The sequence below is a fragment of the Ambystoma mexicanum genome, chromosome 4p (genome assembly GCF_040938575.1).
Source record: "Ambystoma mexicanum isolate Mex_15411 chromosome 4p, UKY_AmexF1_1, whole genome shotgun sequence".
NCBI classification, from domain to species: domain Eukaryota; kingdom Metazoa; phylum Chordata; class Amphibia; order Caudata; family Ambystomatidae; genus Ambystoma; species Ambystoma mexicanum.
In genome coordinates, this window is record NC_090927.1 from 856569652 (window position 1) to 856589217 (window position 19566).

General features: G+C 47.6%; 1 protein-coding gene across 2 annotated transcripts in view; it reads right to left on the reverse strand.

The window, feature by feature from the left end:
- UFL1 (UFM1 specific ligase 1) overlaps positions 1-19566 on the reverse strand; it is a 1228658-nt gene that overhangs the window by 717282 nt on the left and 491810 nt on the right. For both annotated transcript variants that reach the window (XM_069606422.1, XM_069606423.1), the window contains one exon: positions 16517-16692. In XM_069606422.1, the coding sequence (XP_069462523.1) occupies positions 16517-16692 (176 nt within the window). The remainder of the gene's footprint in view (positions 1-16516; positions 16693-19566) is intronic.

Genomic DNA, 19566 nt, shown 5'->3' on the forward strand with positions numbered 1-19566 from the left:
GAGCTCTGTGCGGCTTAAAGATTTATCCATGGAAAAGTCTCATAACATGCCCCCACTATCTCAAATAACACCCTTAACCCCATTTACTGACAGCAAGTTATGCCGACTTTCCATTTAGATTTGCACATCCAACCTTGTCTTACAGATAGGCAGGGAATGGGTTGACAGGGCAGCCGCTTCAGACACTCATTTATTTTTCCTGGGCAACAATTCCTGTGCTCTAGAACCCCTTTTAGAGCGCATGTTTAAGCAATGTCTGGTAGATCACAGAACTGGAGTGGTGAGGTGGCAATCCTTATGTTGGCCGAGATCATTTCCATTCACAAACCTATCTAGTTCTCTGGCTTTATAAGTCACAAAGCCCCGATGGATAGCGTAATTAACTCCTCTGCTTAACTTTGGGGAAATCTAGTGGAGTGACCACATTTTTACACACAATGGCATGTATTAGTAAAGGCAGGAATTGGAAAAGACTGATGCCTTTGCCTTTATTTGATTATTTTAGGTACAAGATATTCCAACCATTGAGCAAAATAAGATCTAATTTTATCAAAAAAGCAAACTGACAAGGGAATCATTGTAAGTGGATATCCAGTATTGTTATTAGGAAACTGAGTTAATCTTTCTTTAATAGTTTTCTCGGGGGCATAAGGGTAAGATCTTGTTATGCCCATTGTGAGAAACCTGAGGGTTTAACTCACGTCTATTCCCCTGGGATCCTCTGTGCAGGTGGCCAGGCAAAGGCCATCACTCTTAGATCCCGACCCTGGGGGCAGAAAAGCAACAGAGGATCACCTGGGTGGAAGGTTCTTGGGGAATGGGAATGTAATGTCCACAGGTGAGAGGCAGTATTTCCCTTTTCCATTTCGCGATGAACCCTTAGTCCCAGAAACCTTTGTGGGATATTGTTACCCCATTCCCTGGGGTCAAAATAACATCAGGAGAAATGAAAAGCCTCAAAAACCCAGAAGGAGCGTGAGAAAGAATAAGGGGCCCGCAGGCGAGACATGGTATCCCCCTTTTCCCAGTAACAAACAACCCAACCCTTCAACCTTTATGGTCTATTATAAGCCAGTCACCCTCATTTCTCCACAACTGACACTTGACAGTACTGGGACAAAGAAGAGGCAACTAAGAGAAATGAAGACTATGCTCTTTTACCACTCTAGTACTGGGAAGAGGAAGATGCCTGCTGAGAGTAGTAAAGGTCAGGCATGTCCCATTAATGAGAGTTAGGCAGGGCTGAATAATCATCCACACCTACAGCCTGTCAAGGGGCTGAAAGTGTGTACATGGGGCCCAACCCAGTGGCAGGGGGAATCGACAGGAACAGGACCAGGAGGTTGGTGTAGGCAGCAGAGGAGCAGACCGCATGGCGTGGGGTCTCCCTGGAGCAGAATAGGAAAGTTGAAGGGGGCCATGCAGGAAGGCTGCCCATCCCTTTCCATTTAACATGCTCGCTCCCCGGGGGTGGATGACCACCCCAGGAGTGTCCAAGTGGCAGGAACTGGAGCCCTGGAACAGAAGGAAGAAGGCTGTGTGACCCGTGCTGCAGCACAAGCATTCAGAGCGACAAGTCAGTTTCTAATGCTCGAGAAACCCAGTGCGCGTGTATGAACTGAAGCGTTTCCTTAAATACATTGTATCGGAGTGGTTGTGTATAGCACGAAACACAACATGTTTTCAAAGGTCTTCGAACAGTGACTTGCTCAATTAAAGGGAAACTATATTTGTTAACAATACAACGAAGGGAAATACTTTGTACCAGAGTGGGCGCGTGTGACAAAGAACACGTTTTTGGAAGTCTCTGAACCCCAAACTAATTAAAGTGCAACGAACAGTTGCATTTGTTCAATATTTAATAAAAGGGAATATCTTGCATTGGAGTGGTCGCATGAAACAAGAAACATGTTTTCGAAGGTCTCAGCACATTAAATTAAGCATTTAAAAAGTGAAAAGAAAAATTATTGAATTCCTGTATATTGAACTTTGCATTTAAGGTTAAACTAACAATTATTGACCTCCATATGAAGGGAAAACAAACCCTAAACCAGAAGTCTAATTTCGAAAACAGAATTGACTTAAGACTTTGTTGTTACACAGAAGTAAGACTTTGCTACTAAACAGAATTAAACAGGTGAAATCTAAAGGAGGAAAGAAAGTTTAAATTAATACAAATCATCTTAATACAAATCATCACACATTGAAGTGCTAAAACAAATATAATTATAAACCAATTACTGTATGCTGCAATATAAAAATATGAAAAAAGAACAGGCAAACAAAGGATACTGTAGCCTGATTTACAGTGACAATTTCAACCTGAAAGAAAGCTACAAAATGATCTGAACAGTATACTTGAAAACATAATCCAACTAAACTATATAAGACAAGGACATGTTGTGTTTTGTTTGGAATTGTGAAACTTGGACCTTGGGGACGGAATTCCTGAGTCCTGACTAGAAGCCTTTCATTTCAAGATCATTTAAATTGTGTGATTTGGGACTTGGGGAAGGGAAATCTGAGTCCTAACTTGGGGGAGGAAACCCAGAGACCTGAAGAGACTATTGCATTTGTTCTCGGAAAGGGACTTTTGAGACTTTACTTTGTTGAACTATTTTTTACTTGTGGAAGGAAGCTGAAAGAGATGCAAACTGGAAGAAGCTCAGGATTGTGTTGAACACGGTTTTCTTTTTGGTTGCTAACATCCCTACACATTATATAGTTATAGTTGTGAGGGCAAGCATAGTTTCTGGGCACAGATAGATTCCTAAGTTGAACTCTTTGACTCAGACTTTCCCTTGTTTTATTTAGTTAGGGAAATCCCACCTTAGTAAAAGGCAAGTTAGGCTTTTTTACATTCTGACATTTAAGTTAATAAACTTGGTTATTTTGAATTTAAAATATGTTGTCTGTGTACTTCTTCAGGATGCCTTCACACCATACAACTAATAAATTGAATTTTTGTAAAGTGATAGACCTATGGACATTTTGGTTATTTTTATATTTCAGAGCTTGATACAATCACATGAAAGGACCAAGGGAAATATTTTGAGATTGTGTGTTCGAGGTAAGTAATTTTGATAGTAATATAAAACATTTAAGGTACTGTATGAGGCAGTTGGTTATTGATTTTATGTTTAATTTGTAGCAAGACGACTGTCTTCTGAAGAAGAGTCCACAGAGGACTCGAAACATGTGTTAAAGTGGGGAAATTTGAAAAAAAAGTACATAATATGTGGTTTATGTCTGTCTGTACATTTTGTAATTCTAAGTTATGTATTGCAAAATAGCATTTGATCATTTGAAATTGGATGGAAAATGTCTGTAGGATACAAGAAAAGTTAATTTTCACTTTCCTTATATACAAAAGAAACATTCATCTATTGACAGGCTTTTTTATATAAAATAAAAAATCATTTAAAAGAACAGGTACATTTATCGTAGGAGAGTGCACAGACGTTCCTTCAAGGTTTGGAGATACTCTTACTCACTAATTTGAAACTTAATTCTCACAAGTGGGCCAATTATCCTGCACCAAAAATGTCATGACTACTTGAATCATTTAACAAACGGCGCAATTCTCATCCTCACTTAATACCCGCCATCAGGGCAGGGGACAGTAACGTGTGGCACATACACAACACTGACCTCTTAAATATACCTGGTATACCGATATGAGATTGTGCTACCTATACTACAGATGCCACAGACCTTGTAATGCGGGCACTGCTGCAGCTTAACAAACACTTGCACAATAGTAACATAACTAGTGCCAAGGTTATGAACACAGTCACTCACCACAGTCGTGGCAAGAGCACAAGCAGTAGACATGTAGGTGGTTTGTCAATCCAAGATGTCAGACCAAGCTTTTAGAGCGTTGGTCCATGTTGACGTGAGTGACAGCACACGCGTATCACTGCATACCTGAGTCAAAGTGCCCAATTATGAAGAACCAATCACAAGCCACTGTCAATGAATGAACAAACCTCTGGGATATTCCCCAGCGTCCAACGCATGGGCAGGGAATACCACACTATAAAAGGCCCATCCCAGGAGATAGGGGCATGGGTTTTTGGTTGCGGCAGCAGTTTGGAGAGAGATGTGGTGCACAGAGGGGGTATGTGAAAGAGCCTGGGTTGAAGGAGGCTGAAGGCCAGGGGGGGAAGGTTGGATAGGAGCATCAGGAGGATGTTGGGGTTGAGCATGACAAGAAGGAGGGTTGTTTAAGGAATATTAGGAGGAGGCAGCATTAGGAGGAGGAAGTAGGAGGTTGGGGTTGTGTTTCAAGAGGAGGGGTTAAGGAACAACAGGAGGGCCAGGATATTACAGTAAAACATTAGGATGAGGAAATTAGAGTAGAGCATCAGGTGGAAGGGGTTCGAGTGGAGCATGAGGACCAGGTTGTTGGAATTGAACATTTGGAGAATGTTGGGTATAAGGAGGAGGTGGTGAAGAGGCATTAGGAGAATATCTGAGTCGACAAGCAAGTTAGAGTTAAGTATCAGGGAGAGGTGGGTGTGATACTAGAGGAAAAGATACAGGTAAATGTCAATGTGGTAGATGGCAAGAGCAGGAAGGTTTGAAAGGTCACATCTGCATTTTGGTGAGAAGGCCAATCTGAAAGGGCATGAGCCCATGGTGGAAGGCATGAGCCCATGGTGGAAGGAGGAACGCGCACATTGTGTGCATTGAGGGGGGGAGCAGCTGAAAAGTGGTTCTAGAGGGAGGCCACCAAGGGGCGCAGGCAGGATGGTCGCCTGAGCTTCGAGCTCCGTACCCAGCCCCGGGAGAACGACGGTGCTAGCACGGAACGAGGGTCCCATGACCTGCGAGACCCCCACCATACACTGTGGGAGCCTGTGGCCCCCCGCTACACCCAACTCCGGTGCCAATCCGACACCCCTGAGCTGAATTCTACGGGTCTCAAAGTTCCTGCGGCTCCTTCCCCGTGGCTTGGCGCGGCGCACTGGAGGAGGCCGCAGCTGCCGCGCATACGCGGCCTTGGTTGGAGTGGGGAAGCCACGGGCGAGGAGGAGGCGGCGACGCACGGAGGAAGAACCCGAGGCCGTACACCCGCAGCGCATCGGGGCTTCCCGCCCCAGCCCTAGATACTGGGCACGGTTCTGGCAGAGCGCGACTGACGCGGCCCAATGCAGGAGAGGCCTGAATCAGAGAGGGCCAACAGCCTACGGCCCACAGAACGGCAACGCCGCCGGGGGGCCGACACGGGCCGTGTCCTAGAGTGATCCCGGGACCCCGGAGCCAAGTGAAAAGAGAGGGCAACCGGCCCACAGGGCAGCAGCATCGCCGGGGGGCCGACGTGGGAGCGCACCCCCCCCACCTCCCCTCTTCCGATCCCACTGGGCGGCGACCAAGGGTGACCCCGGGACCCCGGAGCCGAGTAAAAAAGAGCAGTGTCGGGGCCCTGGAAATTGGATGCCCGCCCCCTCTCCACATTGAGCAGACCTACAGGCCACCAGGAGGCCACCGTCGCACAGCGACCCGTGGGGTCCGAGAACCTGGGGGCAGCGGCGGGAGCGCGCCCCCCCAATACGCACCCCTCCCCCACGGTCACTAGAGGGGGGCATCCAGGGGCACTTGTGATCCAGAGGCCCCTAGCCGCAAAACCACCACCACAGGGGGAACTGACAGGTCCGGACAGGCCAGACACACACTGGGGCAACCACGGAAAACACGCTAGCCCCCCCCCCCCGCCTCGCCAATAGCAGGTGGCCAAAACAAGCCTCCCATGAGTTGGAAAGAAAACCTGTCGAAATACCAATTTGTGGCCAGCGAGAACGTCATGGCGACCGGGGGCCCCTCCACCCCACCCCCAGACCTGGGTGCTATCCAGAATAATATTCAGACGATTCTGGAAGAGATCCGCGGGATAAGGACGGACATGGGAGCCAAATTGGCGGACCTCACGACTAAAGTCACCACCTTGGAAGATCGGATGGAGGGAGTCGAAAACAATCAGCTCTCCACTACTCTCCTTGAGACCCAAATGGAAATCATATTCCGGGACATGGAAAGACGCGAAGAGGAACTCCGGCTCAAGGTGGACGATATGGAGAACAGGGAGAGAAGGAATAACCTGCGTATTTTTGGTTTAGTGGAGGCCGAGGGAGAAACCATACAAGGCCTTGAGGGCAAAGTACATGACATCGTAAGGATTGTCTTGGGGGCGGACGCTGAAGGTGCGATTCAGTTTGACAGGGTCCATCGGGCAGGAGGAGGGGGCAGAGGCCCGCGTTCGGTCCTGGCCCGGCTACACTATTACAAGGACAAAGCTAAAATTCTGGAGAAAGCGAGGAACCTTGGCAATATTCAATACGGTGACTCCAGGGTGTCCATCTTTGAGGACCTGCCGGCTCTCACCCTGTCAATGAGAAGGAAATGTGGAAACCTCACAAGATGGCTTCAGGGAAAAGGGGTCCGATACCACTGGGGACACCCCTTCTGTTTGGAATTTGAATGGCTGGGGGAGAAGCATCGCCTTGTATCTGAGGAAGACATTCAAAGAGCCATGGACGACCTGATCGGCGACCAGGCAGGCCACTCAAACGGCCAAGGTGGAAGAGCCCGTGACCCCCCCCGAGGGGCCCCGACAGACTGGGACAGCTTAGCGGCAAATCTAAAGTCAAGGGGGCCTGGAAATTTCGGAAAACCAGGCACCCGTCAACGACCTCCGAGGATCACCCGAAGCCATAACAGCACCGCCCTTCCGGAGGTCGAGGAAATCCTATGATGAGCATCGGTCCCAGGATCTGGCAGTAAGGGGTCCTGGGGCCCGGGGGGGGCCACGCCTGGGCGCCGCTTTGGCGCCACATGCAGCCCGCTGGTTTGGAGGGCGGGCAGAACTTTATTAAATGTTAGCTGTTTTGTTGTGGTGACCCACGTAAAAAGTCTGAGTTTGGAGTTTACAAGCTGAAGCGGGGGTTCACGGTTCCAGAATTCCACCTCGGTCATTTGCACCGAGGATTTGGTGGGGTAGACCTATATTGATTCCAAGACTTGAGATTCCCTAATACAAAAAATCCCGGGGCTGGGGTTAGAGTCCTTGGTGGTTCGTTGACCAACCCCGACACTTGTTGGGGGACGTGGACGAACGCCCTACATTACAAGGGAAAGGTGGGTGGGGGGAGGAGACAGAAGGGGAGGCTTAGGCTTGGGCTTGGGGGAGGGCGGGGGTGGAATGATTAGCGAAAGAGATGGTGAGGAAGGGGGGGAAACCAGTTCAAATCACAGATACTTGCTTGGCTGCGGGCTCTGAAACGCAGATGTTACGAGGGGTTCAAGGTGCACAACCCAAAAGACGATAATGATTGAAGGAAGGATAGGCACGCTGAACGTCAAGGGTCTTAACTCCCAAAACAAGAGGTACCTCACGAGCAACATGTTCTGCAAACAACATCTAACAGTCCTCTTTCTACAAGAAACACACTACAAACGGGGAAGGGAATCCAGAATTAAGGGGAAGGACATTGGTTCCAATTACTGGGCCTCACATGCGAACTCCAAGAAGGAGGGGGTAGGTATTCTCCTGGGGAGGCCGTTCCATCTCACGGGGGTAGAAACTAAGAGAGGTTTTGGGGGCCGATTCTTAGGCGTCAAGGGGTTCTGCGAGGGACAACGCATCACCCTGGCCACCTTATACGCGCCCAATTCAGGGCAAGTGCAGTTCCTCACTCGGATCTTTAATGTCATGGATGAATGGGCAGAAGGGGCCATGATACTGGGTGGGGATTTCAACCTGGTAGCTGACCCCCGTCTGGACTAGTGGTCTGCCAAGGGAGGGGGGCCCAAGGGGATTTCTAAGGATAACCTGACCCTGCAGGCCCTCTTGAGAGACCATTATTGGGTGGACGTCTGGCGCAGGGCATATCCGGGTCAGGGAGGTTACACCTTTTTCTCTCCCCCACGCTGTACCTACACTAAAATTGACCTCATGCTAATCTCAGAGGAGGGGAACGGGGTGGTTCAACAGCCAAGGGTGGAGGCCATAACGTGGTCGGACCATGAATTGCTTGTGGCTGACTGGTCACTGCCTGTCGCCCCAAGATCCTCCCATTGGCGGTGCAACGACACGCTTCTTAAGGACCCCGTATTCTGGGATTTTATGAAACAAGAAATGTCGGCCTACTTTGAGACAAATGATATGGCGAGACCGACATGTCCACAGTATGGGAAGCCGGAAAAGCCACTTTTAGGGGTCTCCTCATAGCAGACGGCTCGAGGCGTAAACGGGAGAGGTGCCTGATTGAGGGCAAACTCCGTGCGGAGTTGGGGGTCTTGCGGGCTAGACTGGGCGTTTCCGGAATAGACAGAGAAGCAGTCCTAGAGGAAATGCAAATGCAGGGCAAAAGACAAGAGCTACACACAGTTCTTATAGGGGAGGTTATTAAGAAAATGCGGTACACCATGCAAAGATACTATGAACGGCGAGACAGGGTGGGGACTCTTTTGGCACAAAGATCCCGGGGCTGCAGGGTGGAAAGGGGAGTTGCCCAGCTTAGCGATGGGGAAGGCAGGATTCACAGGGGCAGGGAGGAAATAGCGGACTGCTTCGCCGACTATTACAGCAAACTTTATTCCAGGCAAGCAGGCGAATCACTGGAAGATATCTCAGCCTACTTGGCGGAGCACCCCCTCCCTAAGCTATCCGACAAAGACATGGGGGCCCTTGAGGGGGAGATTTCAGAGGAAGAGGTGTAGAGCGCCATTAAGAGACTGAAGGCAGGAAAGGCACCGGGTGGGGACGGCTACACGGCTGATTTCTATAAACAGACCCAATCGATCTTGGTGAAGCCCTTAGCCAAATTGTTCAATCAGATTAGGAGCCGAGACTCAAATCCACCGACGTTTCTGCAAGCCCTCATCACCGTCATACCCAAGTCCGGTAAAGACCAGACTGAATGTGGGTCCTATAGACCCATCTCACTCCTTAACCTATAGGCCAAGATTTTTACCAGAATCTTGGCCTCCAGACTTGAGATCTGCCTTCCACGCCTGATACACCCTGACCAAGCGGGATTCGTCCTCAACAGGCAGGGCTCTAATAACGTACGGAAGACACTCCATATAATTGCCACAGTGGGGCTCCGGGATGAGGGGGCTCTCCTACTGGCTCTCGATGCGGAGAAAGCCTTCGACAGGGTTAGCTGGGCTTTCATGGGGGAGGTTTTCCCATCTCTGGGGATGGGTCCTAGGTGGCTGGGGTGGATGGCCGCGCTTTACTCCTCCCCCTCGGCTAGAGTGGTGGCAAACGGGACAGAATCGAGAGAGTTCCCCCTCCAACGTGGTACAAGGCAGGGATGTCCCCTGTCCCCGCTAATTTACGCACTAGTAATGGAACCATGGGCAATCTCAGTCCGCAATGACGAGGCTATTAGGGGAGTACAGATGGGAGACATGCAATGCAAAATCTGCCTCTTCGCGGACGATGCCTTACTCTACGTTACCAGACCGTCCCAAACAGTCCCCCGGTTATTACAGGGTCTCACGCGCTATGGAGAGTTATCTGGTTATAAAGTCAATCTGGATAAGTCAGTGGCGTTTATGGGTGGGAACCTGTCAGATCCGGAGATGGCCTTTGTGAAAGGGCTCCCCTTTAGACGGACTGAAGAGGGATTCCGGTATTTGGGAGTACAGATTACGCGTGACCTTGAGGAACTGTACACAGCCAACTTCCCCCCCCTCTGGTCCGCAATCAGAAGAGATGTAGAGAGGTGGGCGGGATCGGGGCTCTCCTGGATGGCACGCCTTAACCTCATAAAATGGTTCTCCTCCCAAAGTTTTTATTTCTCTTCCAAATGCTCCCGGTGATAATCCCCAAGACCTTCTTTATAGAAACAAAGCGAGTCCTGCTCAACTTCCTCTGGTCGGGCAAAAAGCATAGGATCTCCTACGAAGTGTTTACTAGGGCTAAGGAAGATGGGGGAGTGGGTTATCCTGACCTGGAAACGTACCACAGAGCTTCTCAGCTGAGGGTTTTGGTTGATCACTTCTCCCCAGATACAAAATAACAATGGGTTGCCATGGATAACAGGCCCCTTGCCCCTGTCACAATAGAGGAATGGCTTTGGGTCCCGAGGAAAAATATCCCCAGAAGCGTCCTGAATCATCCAATCTTGAAGGTGCTGTGATCCCTGTGGGGAGAGAGAGGTTACTATCGGTGGCTCACGACGTGGCCATCCCCGCTGAGCTGCATTTGGGCCCCTCCCTTCCTGGGCAAAATAGCAGAACCAGCGGCGTATCAGTCGTGGTTCGAGGCAGGCCTTAGCAGGACCGGCCATCTTTAGGTGAAGGGTTCTTTTCTGCCCTTAAGTGACCTCGAGGAGGCCCTGGGAATTGGTACCCTGTCTCCTTTCGCTACCTCCAGCTCAAGGGTGTCCTCACCGAGCCATCCTGGGGCGACACCCTCAGGAGGGATCTCACGGAGTTCGAAAAGCTTCTCCTATCTGGGAGGGGCTCTAAGGGGATAATATCTCGCCTTTACAAACTCTTCCTGTTCTCTGTCCCCAGGGATCCACCACCGGCGCGTACACGATGGGGTAGGGACCTAGGAGAGGAGATTGATGACGAGAGGTGGGCGGAGATGTGCAGGCGGGCCAACCGATCCACGGCCTCCCTCCAGTATCACCATCAAGCCCTCAAAATACTACACCAATGGCATTACCCCCCGCAGAGGATTGCCAGGATAAAACCAGGGTACAACCCACACTGCTGGAAATGTAAGACCGAGAGGGGGGACTACATCCACATGTGGTGGGGATGCCCAGTGGTCCAAAACTATTGGGAAAAGGTACTTGCCTGGATCAAAGGGGTGGACGGGGTTGAGCGGTCTCCCTGCCCTTGGCTCCTCCTGTTTGGAATCGACATTGGGGAAGGTCAGGAGAGCACTCAGGACCATATGCTCCAAATCATGTTGGTGGCGGCCAGATGCTGCCTCGCACAAAAATGGAAACGCCCGGAAATGCCGGGGGAAGAAAACGTGGGTGACCAAGGTGCAGGCCATATATGACATGGAGTTTCTCACACACTTACTCGATGAGTCCAAGTCCAACATCGAGGAAATCTGGCTCCCCTTTTTTGACAAATATGGCCGATCAATTTAACGCTCCGCACCTGAGCCGGGGGTCTTACCCCAGGGGCACTGGACCATTGTACACTGACCTGATCGTGAACTTCTCCCAGTCGGACCCAGGACTTCGGCGCGCCAAGTGCATTGTGTAACGATACATCTGTCTCAGGAAAGTCCGTCGAACAAGCAACAAGCAACTAATGAGATCTTGAACTGTAGGGGGGTGGGGGGAGAGGAGGTGGGGTGTTACGATTGTTTTTTTTTGTTAATTCATGCATACACATGCTATGTACTGTCGTACTACATAGATAAAACTTAATAAAAATTGATTTTAAAAAAAAGTGGTTCTAGAGAAGTTTGAAAGGGACAGGAAGCAAGCATCCCAAAACAGGCCGGTGGTAGAACCCACAAGAGAATGCTGTTTCCAGCTGGGAGTAGCACACCTAATTGGTCCCACTATGGAATAGGAGAGAAACTCCTATGGTCCCTGTATTTGTAAGAGGAGACACACCACAACGCTGTCCGAGTTACCTACCTGTGTCCAACAAGGTACTCATATCGTACTGAAGTCCTCTGCCACAAAAGACACCCCAGCTATAAGACCTACCCAAGAACATTGTGACTATTTTTTTATCACCAAAGTTATCACTATTCGTGCGAACATTGAGAGTAGTCGCTTTCTTCCACACCACACCTCTTCTATTGATTGTTGGGACGACTTTGAAGCTACTGCACTTAGTTCTACCTGGTCTTTTCCTGTGTTCTCGGAAGATATGGTGCTGCCCTAGTTATCCCCCTCCTGAAGAAGCCCTCTTTGGACCTGTCTCTTCCATCAAATTTTCGTCCTATTTCCTTGCTTCCCTGTTTTATGAAGCTCCTTGAATCACTGGTCTCCCCCGTTCTGTCTTCCTTCGTGGAGTCCTCCGGAATGCTTGATCCTGCCCAGTCAGGTTTCTGCCCTGGCATGGGGACTGAAAGTGTCCTCGTGTCTGTGCAGGACGATCAAGCCAGTGTCGGCGTCCTGATTCTTCTCAATCTATCAGCGGCGTTCGACACTGTGGATCATGGTATCCTGCTCACTCGCCTGGACCAGATTGGCACATCGGGACGAGTACTGGCCTGGTTTGGATCCTTTTTGAATGACAGATTCCCAAACCCTTTCCTTACCTCTCTCTAAACCCTCACTTTTGAGTTGTGGGGTTCCCTAGGGTTCTGCCTTGTGCCCTATTTTCAATATCTATATCTTTCTCCTGGTTCACCTTATCTGCTCCCTCGGCATCAGATGCAATTCTTATGCTGACGACACCCAGCTGCTGATTCGCTTAGACCTGGATCTAGCTGTGGTATCTGCTGATCTGCGTACGTGCCTGTCTGCCATTGGAGAATGGAAGGGCAACAATTGGTTGAAATTGAATGGGGACAAGACTGAGGTGTTGGTGGTGGATTCCCCCCTGATCCCTCACCTATGGATCTCTTCTTTCTGGCCCTTATCACTGGGACCTCTTACAGTCCCTTCTTTGAAAGTGAAAAATCTTGGGGTGACTATGTCAGCTGATCTCTCCTTGACAGCCCAAGTGTTTTCGGTGCGTCAGCAGGGGCATTTCCATCTTAAGATTTTAAGGAGAGTGCTTCACTTGATCCCTGCCTTAATGCGTCCTCCGGTAGTAGCAGCCATGATCCTTAGCAGGTTGGACTATTGTAATTCTCTGTACCTGGCACAACCTAAGGGGTCAGTTGCCAGACTTCAACGTTTCCAGAATCTTGCCGCCAAGGTGGCAACAGGGACCCAGTATGGCTCTCATATATCCCCTGTGTTGCGAACCCTCCATTGGCTCCCGGTGGCTCAACGCATTCAGTTTAAGTCTCTCTGTATCGTGCATCGGGCTCTGCACTATCAGGGCGCTGAGTATCTTTGCATCAAATTCGAACGTTACGTACCTAACCAGCTGCTATGGTCTGGCTCGTCTAGTTTGGTATGCGTTCCCCCCTTCCGTCGTTCTCAGATAGGAGGGCAGGCTTTTTCTATTACAGCTGCCCAGCTTTGGAACAGTTTGCCACTTGCTCTAAAACGGTGTTCGAACCATTTGTCCTTCTGTAAGGCCCTGAAAACCTACTTCTTCTAAGCTCTGTTCCTTCGGTATTCCTTCGGATTTATCAGTATTTTCTCTCTAGCGCCATGATGCCTTCGGGTGACCGCGCGCTCTATCAATAGCAGTAACATAACAGTAACAAGGTTCCCCAACTCCAGCAAGGAAAGATGTGCCAAATGGAAATCAAGGCTGACTGACCAAGGAAGAGAATCCTTGAAATACTAAAAACATGGAGAGCAAGGGTGTCTGCTTATTTCAATTGGTGGTGGAAAGACAGACTTGATTTTCTTTGGAACTTTGATTAAAAGATTCCATGCAAGCAGGAAAAGAGATATCCTGACATATCCATATTTGTTTTGAGGACTGTTGACTTTCCCACAGAACTCTTGGGAACCTCCACTACAATGAGTGGAGGGTAGAAGAAAGCCACTAGGCATGGCAGCCTTATCTGAGGCAGTTTACAAAGGAGGACATCTTTTGTTATATCATTGTGCAATTCGTCTCTTATATATAAGACCAGTAGTAAGTGAAATAAAGTGTGTGTGAAAGAATACACCTGGCTTAGTTTAGTCTGTTGATCCATGTCCTGAACATGACTGTTTGCAAAATTTGATGCAAACAGGCCCCCTCCCCACCTCTCCTTACCTGCAGAGACGGTAGCCTCCAGGCCACAGAGAAAGCAAGTAGCCGCGACAGTGCGGTCCACCAGGACGTTGGAGAAGATGCAACATCGACGGAATCCCTTCCAGGGATACCGCGAACCAGCACAACACCATAAAAGGATGCAGGAGGGATGTGCAGCACCAAAGGGGTGCCGCACTAATCCCCAAAACCGGCCAGCAAAGGAGCACGACATTAGCTAACAGATGCCAACTAGAGCCCACGAGGGAAAAACACCACTCACCCACCAAGGATATTAGCTTAATAAATAAAGGCCCCATGGAGACCTTGTCCACTATACCACTAGGGATGTTATTTTTCTTATTTGACAAAGGCCTACAGGCCTTGTGCACTGCAGCATCCGGGACCCTTGCAGGGTCCATGTTGGAAAAGGGCCAAGGCCTACTAGCCTTTTTAAGCACTCCCATGGCCGTCCCCCGTCACACCCCTCATAGGCAGGCAAGTGATTGGTCAGGGTAAGTAGCCAATCCTGGGAGGGATTGGGACATTTAAGGGGTGTGAGTGTGTAGGGGTGGGTTGGTTAGGTGAGGAAAGGAGGTGTTGGAGGACATCAGAGAGACCAGAGAAGGCGAGAGCGGAAGGAGTGAGGAGGCTATTGTAAAGGGGGGGGGCTGAAGAGTGTTTGTGTGAGAGAGATGAGTGTTAACAGTAGAGGTAGAGCAGGGGTAGAGGAGGAGTTAGCGGTGGTTGAGAGTAAAGTTGGTAGGTGGTGGGAGTAGCCAGTGCAGGACATTAGTAGTAAAGGGGGAGTTAGTAGTAGAGGGTGAGCAGGGCACCATCTCCCTGGGAGTCTATAATAGTGAGAGGTGTGCAGGGCACCCTATCCCTGAGTAACTGGGAAGGTAATAGAGAGAGGTAGTGGTAGTAGCAGAGTAGGAAAAGTAGTTGTGTTAGTAGCGAGAGGAACAACAGTGAGTGGGAGAATAGGAGTAGATATTGGTATACAGGAGTTAGTATTAGAGGAATAGTAGGAGGCAGCAAGGTACAGTGAGAGGAAGGAGGCAGAAGAAGGAACAGAGGTAGAGGAGTAGGTTGAGGTACCAGTGGGAGTGAGAAAAAGAGTGGGAAAGGAAGTATGATCGAAGGAAGGAGGTGGAAAAAAACAGTGTGATGTTGGAGGGACAGTGACGTGTTGGGAAGAGAACAGTTAGAAGGTTCAGTATAGTGGAGGAACAGGAGCGAGAGGTTGTGGTAGGTGTGAGCATGATGCTGGGTGAAAGAAGGCACCATTCCCTATTCCCACAGAAACTAACCAACAAAAGTAGAGGGAAAGTTAGAGGTTCCCTAGGGAGACAGATAGCCCACGTCTATAGTCGTAGTTAGAAGAACAGATAGTGGTTACCAATCGGTAGTGACTAACAGCCTGTTAGGGACGTCTTGGGCCTAGTGCCAAAGTTCCCAGCAGAGTAAGCCCTGAGCAACCCGAAGAGGAAAATAAACCAGCCATTCTGATAATTACATTTAATAAACACCTTTGAAACTTGACTTTAAGAGTCAGTGTGGTTTTTTGTGGCGGACCTCCCCGTCATAATGTAGGCCAAGATCTATAGTGACAGAGGTAAGGTAGCAATAATGTGCTGAGAAGAGACCATTCAAATTGGTAGCATGACACATTTTCTCAGCTAGAGGGTCATACTCCCTAAACAATAAGTACATATTTCATTTTAAACGTATATATTAGGTTTTATAGATACTTCTAAAAGCTGCAATAATAGCCATTACCACCCAATGTCACAACATACAATTTTTCAACCACAGAACAGTGGGTGCTGAGTAGTGCCTGCTGGGACTTTGGCTGTATGTTGCATGCATAGCTCTAAAGTGAGCACTTACCTCTAAGCCTTCTTACCAGATCATGTCATTTAGGCAATGATGAAGTCAACAGCTACATGGCTGCACCTTCCAATGGACGGTTTCGTAGCACCAACCAGAGCAGTATGTTCAAGTTACAGTAGCAAAAAGGTTTTCAAATATATAGAGCAAATTTCTTCACCAACCCCTCTACAGCCCCCCTCCTGTGTAGCTTCTCTTGTCCCAGTTCCTACACAGAGTGCCAGCAGGGACAAAACTGCCACCAGCTTAGCATCAAGATGCCCTTCGTATTTATTTATTCCTAAAGCTCTTGGACAGAGGCCCTGAGGCATAAGAGTGCTAAGCAACAAGAGGAGAATTCAAGTAAACGAGAAGATCCTTTAATTCATTGTGTTGGAGATTTACACAAAAGGCATCTTGATGCTAAGCTGGTGGATTTTAAAATAAGACCTAAAATAATGCCTACAAAGATATACAAAATGTAAGAGCGAGAGAGCATGAGCATCACCTTGATATCAGCATCAACACATAGGCAATTTGAATGCACTCTGCATGTCTTCACATTTCTTAACCATATTTGTAACAGAATTACTAGTGAGGGAAAAAATACATTTAGCAGAAAACTCGATACAACATATGAATCGATACATATAAAAAGATCAACAGGTTTATTTTGGCCCATTTGGGTGTTCTCATCCATATATCATTAGGCAGAGGCTGCTACCTTGTACATTGGGACACAGCAAAAGTCAAAATATCGGTAAATTCAACATTAAATAGGAAGGTAGAAACACATTTCGGCCAGAACTATGGAATAATGAGTAAAATCTCAAAGAAAACGTACCAGTATATCCACCCATGTCCCAGAGCTAATGGCCTCTTCGACGGAGGCCTCCACTTGATCCACAATTTCACGGCCAATACAGGCTGCTTTCAAAAATAGGAGCTGTGCAGACTTGTATCGTTTCTTGATGTAACTTACAGCGTCTGGGATACCAAGCCTCGCCACAGAATCAAATTCTAATAACCACAAAAAAGTTAAATGAATTACAATTGGAGCTTACATATTACAAAATAACAATCAAATCATGTCTGAAGACAATGTTAATGTAATGTGGAAAGCTGAGCTGCAGATTGTGCTGAAGATGGCAATTGCATTATAAGGAAAGTAGCAAAATACAATTCTATCGTCATAGTTTTCAGGGAACATATCCACTTTGTTAGAGAATTGCAATGTCCGTTACATTATAACAACAAGCAACAATACACCCACAGTGTTCCAGCAAATGAGAAGGTTTCTTGATATAAAGCAGCAACAGCAGAGCTACTAGCCCTAGTCCTGATCACATCCCTCCAGAATAGAATAATAGGATGTACGAGGAACAGGTGGGAACACAGCACCTCGTCGAATGCAAATGTTCAGACCCGTGCAAGGTCCGCAAACATGCACAATGACTTAACTTTACCCTTTCTGCACAATGATGCCACACACAAATAGATAGCGAATGAGTAAACTGGAGGGAGATTGGCTGTCGGTCTATGAATAAAAACTGCTTTTTGCTAACATCTCTTCCACACTGCCCATCCCATTAACCGTGCCCCCATTCCTTTTAGGAGTGGCAGGTAATCCTATCCTTGTATACCCAGAATGCAAATCATGTTTTATTATGCCTTGATATAACTGAGTAACTGAACTAGCAGTCCTCGCAAATTCTTAAAAATGCCACTAGACCTGCAGTGCAGGTTCCTTAGTTTACATACTCAACCTAAGAGAAATGTGATTGCTGAATGGTGATCGGTAACACAATATTTACCAGTGATTTCTGTATAATGGTGCATGTCACGATAAGCACACTGATATTTGGTGCAATGCTGCCACCCAAAGGTCAGCCATGCACAGTGAAACTTATTTGCCATTTACTGCCAACAGTTTGTTTGCAATAGATGTCAAATAAAACGTTCAAACATCCCCACACTCAGCAGCAAGGTCGAGAACAATGCAAATGGTTCTCACCCTTCATAACGTTTCCTCGCCAATGTGAGTGGACTGGCAGATTTTGCAATCCCTGACTGGGGCCAACATCCAACAGCACTTGCACAGACAGAGCATGAATCAAAGCCACATGACTGTTCAATATCATAAATCTCACTGAGCATGCATTTGTATAATTCATGCTGACATTAGCTATCACTAATATAAGCTGATTGAGGGGAAGGTTAGTGGTTCCTGGCAATACTACACGGTAAACTATTGCCTACTGGAATTAACACAGCAAACTCCTTCACCCCAGGGACCATAATTCCCCATTAAAATTAAAGACAGGACTTCTGCTTGTTATTTCTCTTGGATCCCCATCATGCTTGCACCTCTTCTGTGAGTGATGTGTAATATTAAAGTAGACTCAGTCAAAAGAACCCACATAATCTAATTACTGGTGTGGCAAAAGAACCTTAGATGAACAATAAGAATATATTTTTCTAAACCTTTTATAAAAGTATGTAAATATAAATGAAAAGTTTGTCAAATCAAACAAAGCAGTTTAATAAAAAATAATAATAATTATGATGGCATTAATACATCCCAACTACATTGCAAAGCTGGTTGTCCAATAATCCATTACATTTCTCAAAATATCAATTAAAAACAAGTACAAACCAACAGCGCATATTACATAAACATAAAAAAACATTAACAGAGCACAAAAATATGCATAACTAAAAACATTATTGGCATTCACACAATATAAATAAAGGTTTAAAAACATCCCTTAGCCTATTTCCACAACATTTGATAGGGGAAGTCTGCCTGGCCCTCTATAGCTCTTGTCTGGGACCTAGTCCTTCCAAGCATTCTATTGTAAAGTCTTCTTCTAATACACTCGGGCAGAGGTATGCATTGTTGCTCACAATTAACTTTGTTTCCAGAACTTGAAAAGTGAACTGCTCAAGTTGGCCTTGACTGAGAACTTGTTACTTAGCGCTCATTTTAATGTGTATATCTGACTGAGTGGGCACCGAACCACCTGCAATTGTAAGGGTCACAGATGGAAGTAATCAGTCTTCTCACATTACATGGGGTACATTTATGGAATGAAGGGAGAGGGAAATGACTGCAATCAGAGACTATAGGTGTGTGGAGAGAGTGTGCTGGACTGCCCCAGGGCAGGACAAAGACTGATATGTTTGGGATATTTCTTCTCGGTGAAAGATAGTGAGCTAAAGACTCTGGATAAGTCTCTCGTAACCAGGACTAATGTCTGGCAGAGGGACTCCCAGGACCCCCCTTGTTAATTTGCATATTTAAGTAACTTTGGGTCTCACCCTAAGTTACTAGGGGAATCCAGATGTGGACCCCTTGCTCACTATTCTTAGAGAGGCACAGATCCACCCTACTGATGAGGTCCAACCAGACCGAAACACGTGTCTGGGGTTTCTGTTGGTACTCTTGTTCAGAGGAGAATTGCCTAGCATTTCGGTGCTGGACTGCCCCAGGGCAGGACAAAGAGTGATATGTTTGGGATATTTCTTCGCTGTGAAAGATAGTGAGCTAAAGACTCTGGGTAAGTCTCTCGTAACCAGGACTAATGTCTGGCAGAGGGACTCCCAGGACCCCCCTTGTTAATTTGCATATTTAAGTAACTTTGGGTCTCACCCTAAGTTACTAGGGGAATCCAGACGTGGACCCCTTGTTCACTATTCTTAGAGAGGCACAGATCCACCCTACTGATGAGGTCCAACCAGACCGAAACACGTGTCTGGGGTTTCTGTTGGTACTCTTGTTCAGAGGAGAATTGCCTAGCATTTCGGTGCTGGACTGTCCCAGGGCAGGACAAAGACTGATATGTTTGGGATATTTCTTCTCTGTGAAAGATAGTGAGCTAAAGACTCTGGGTA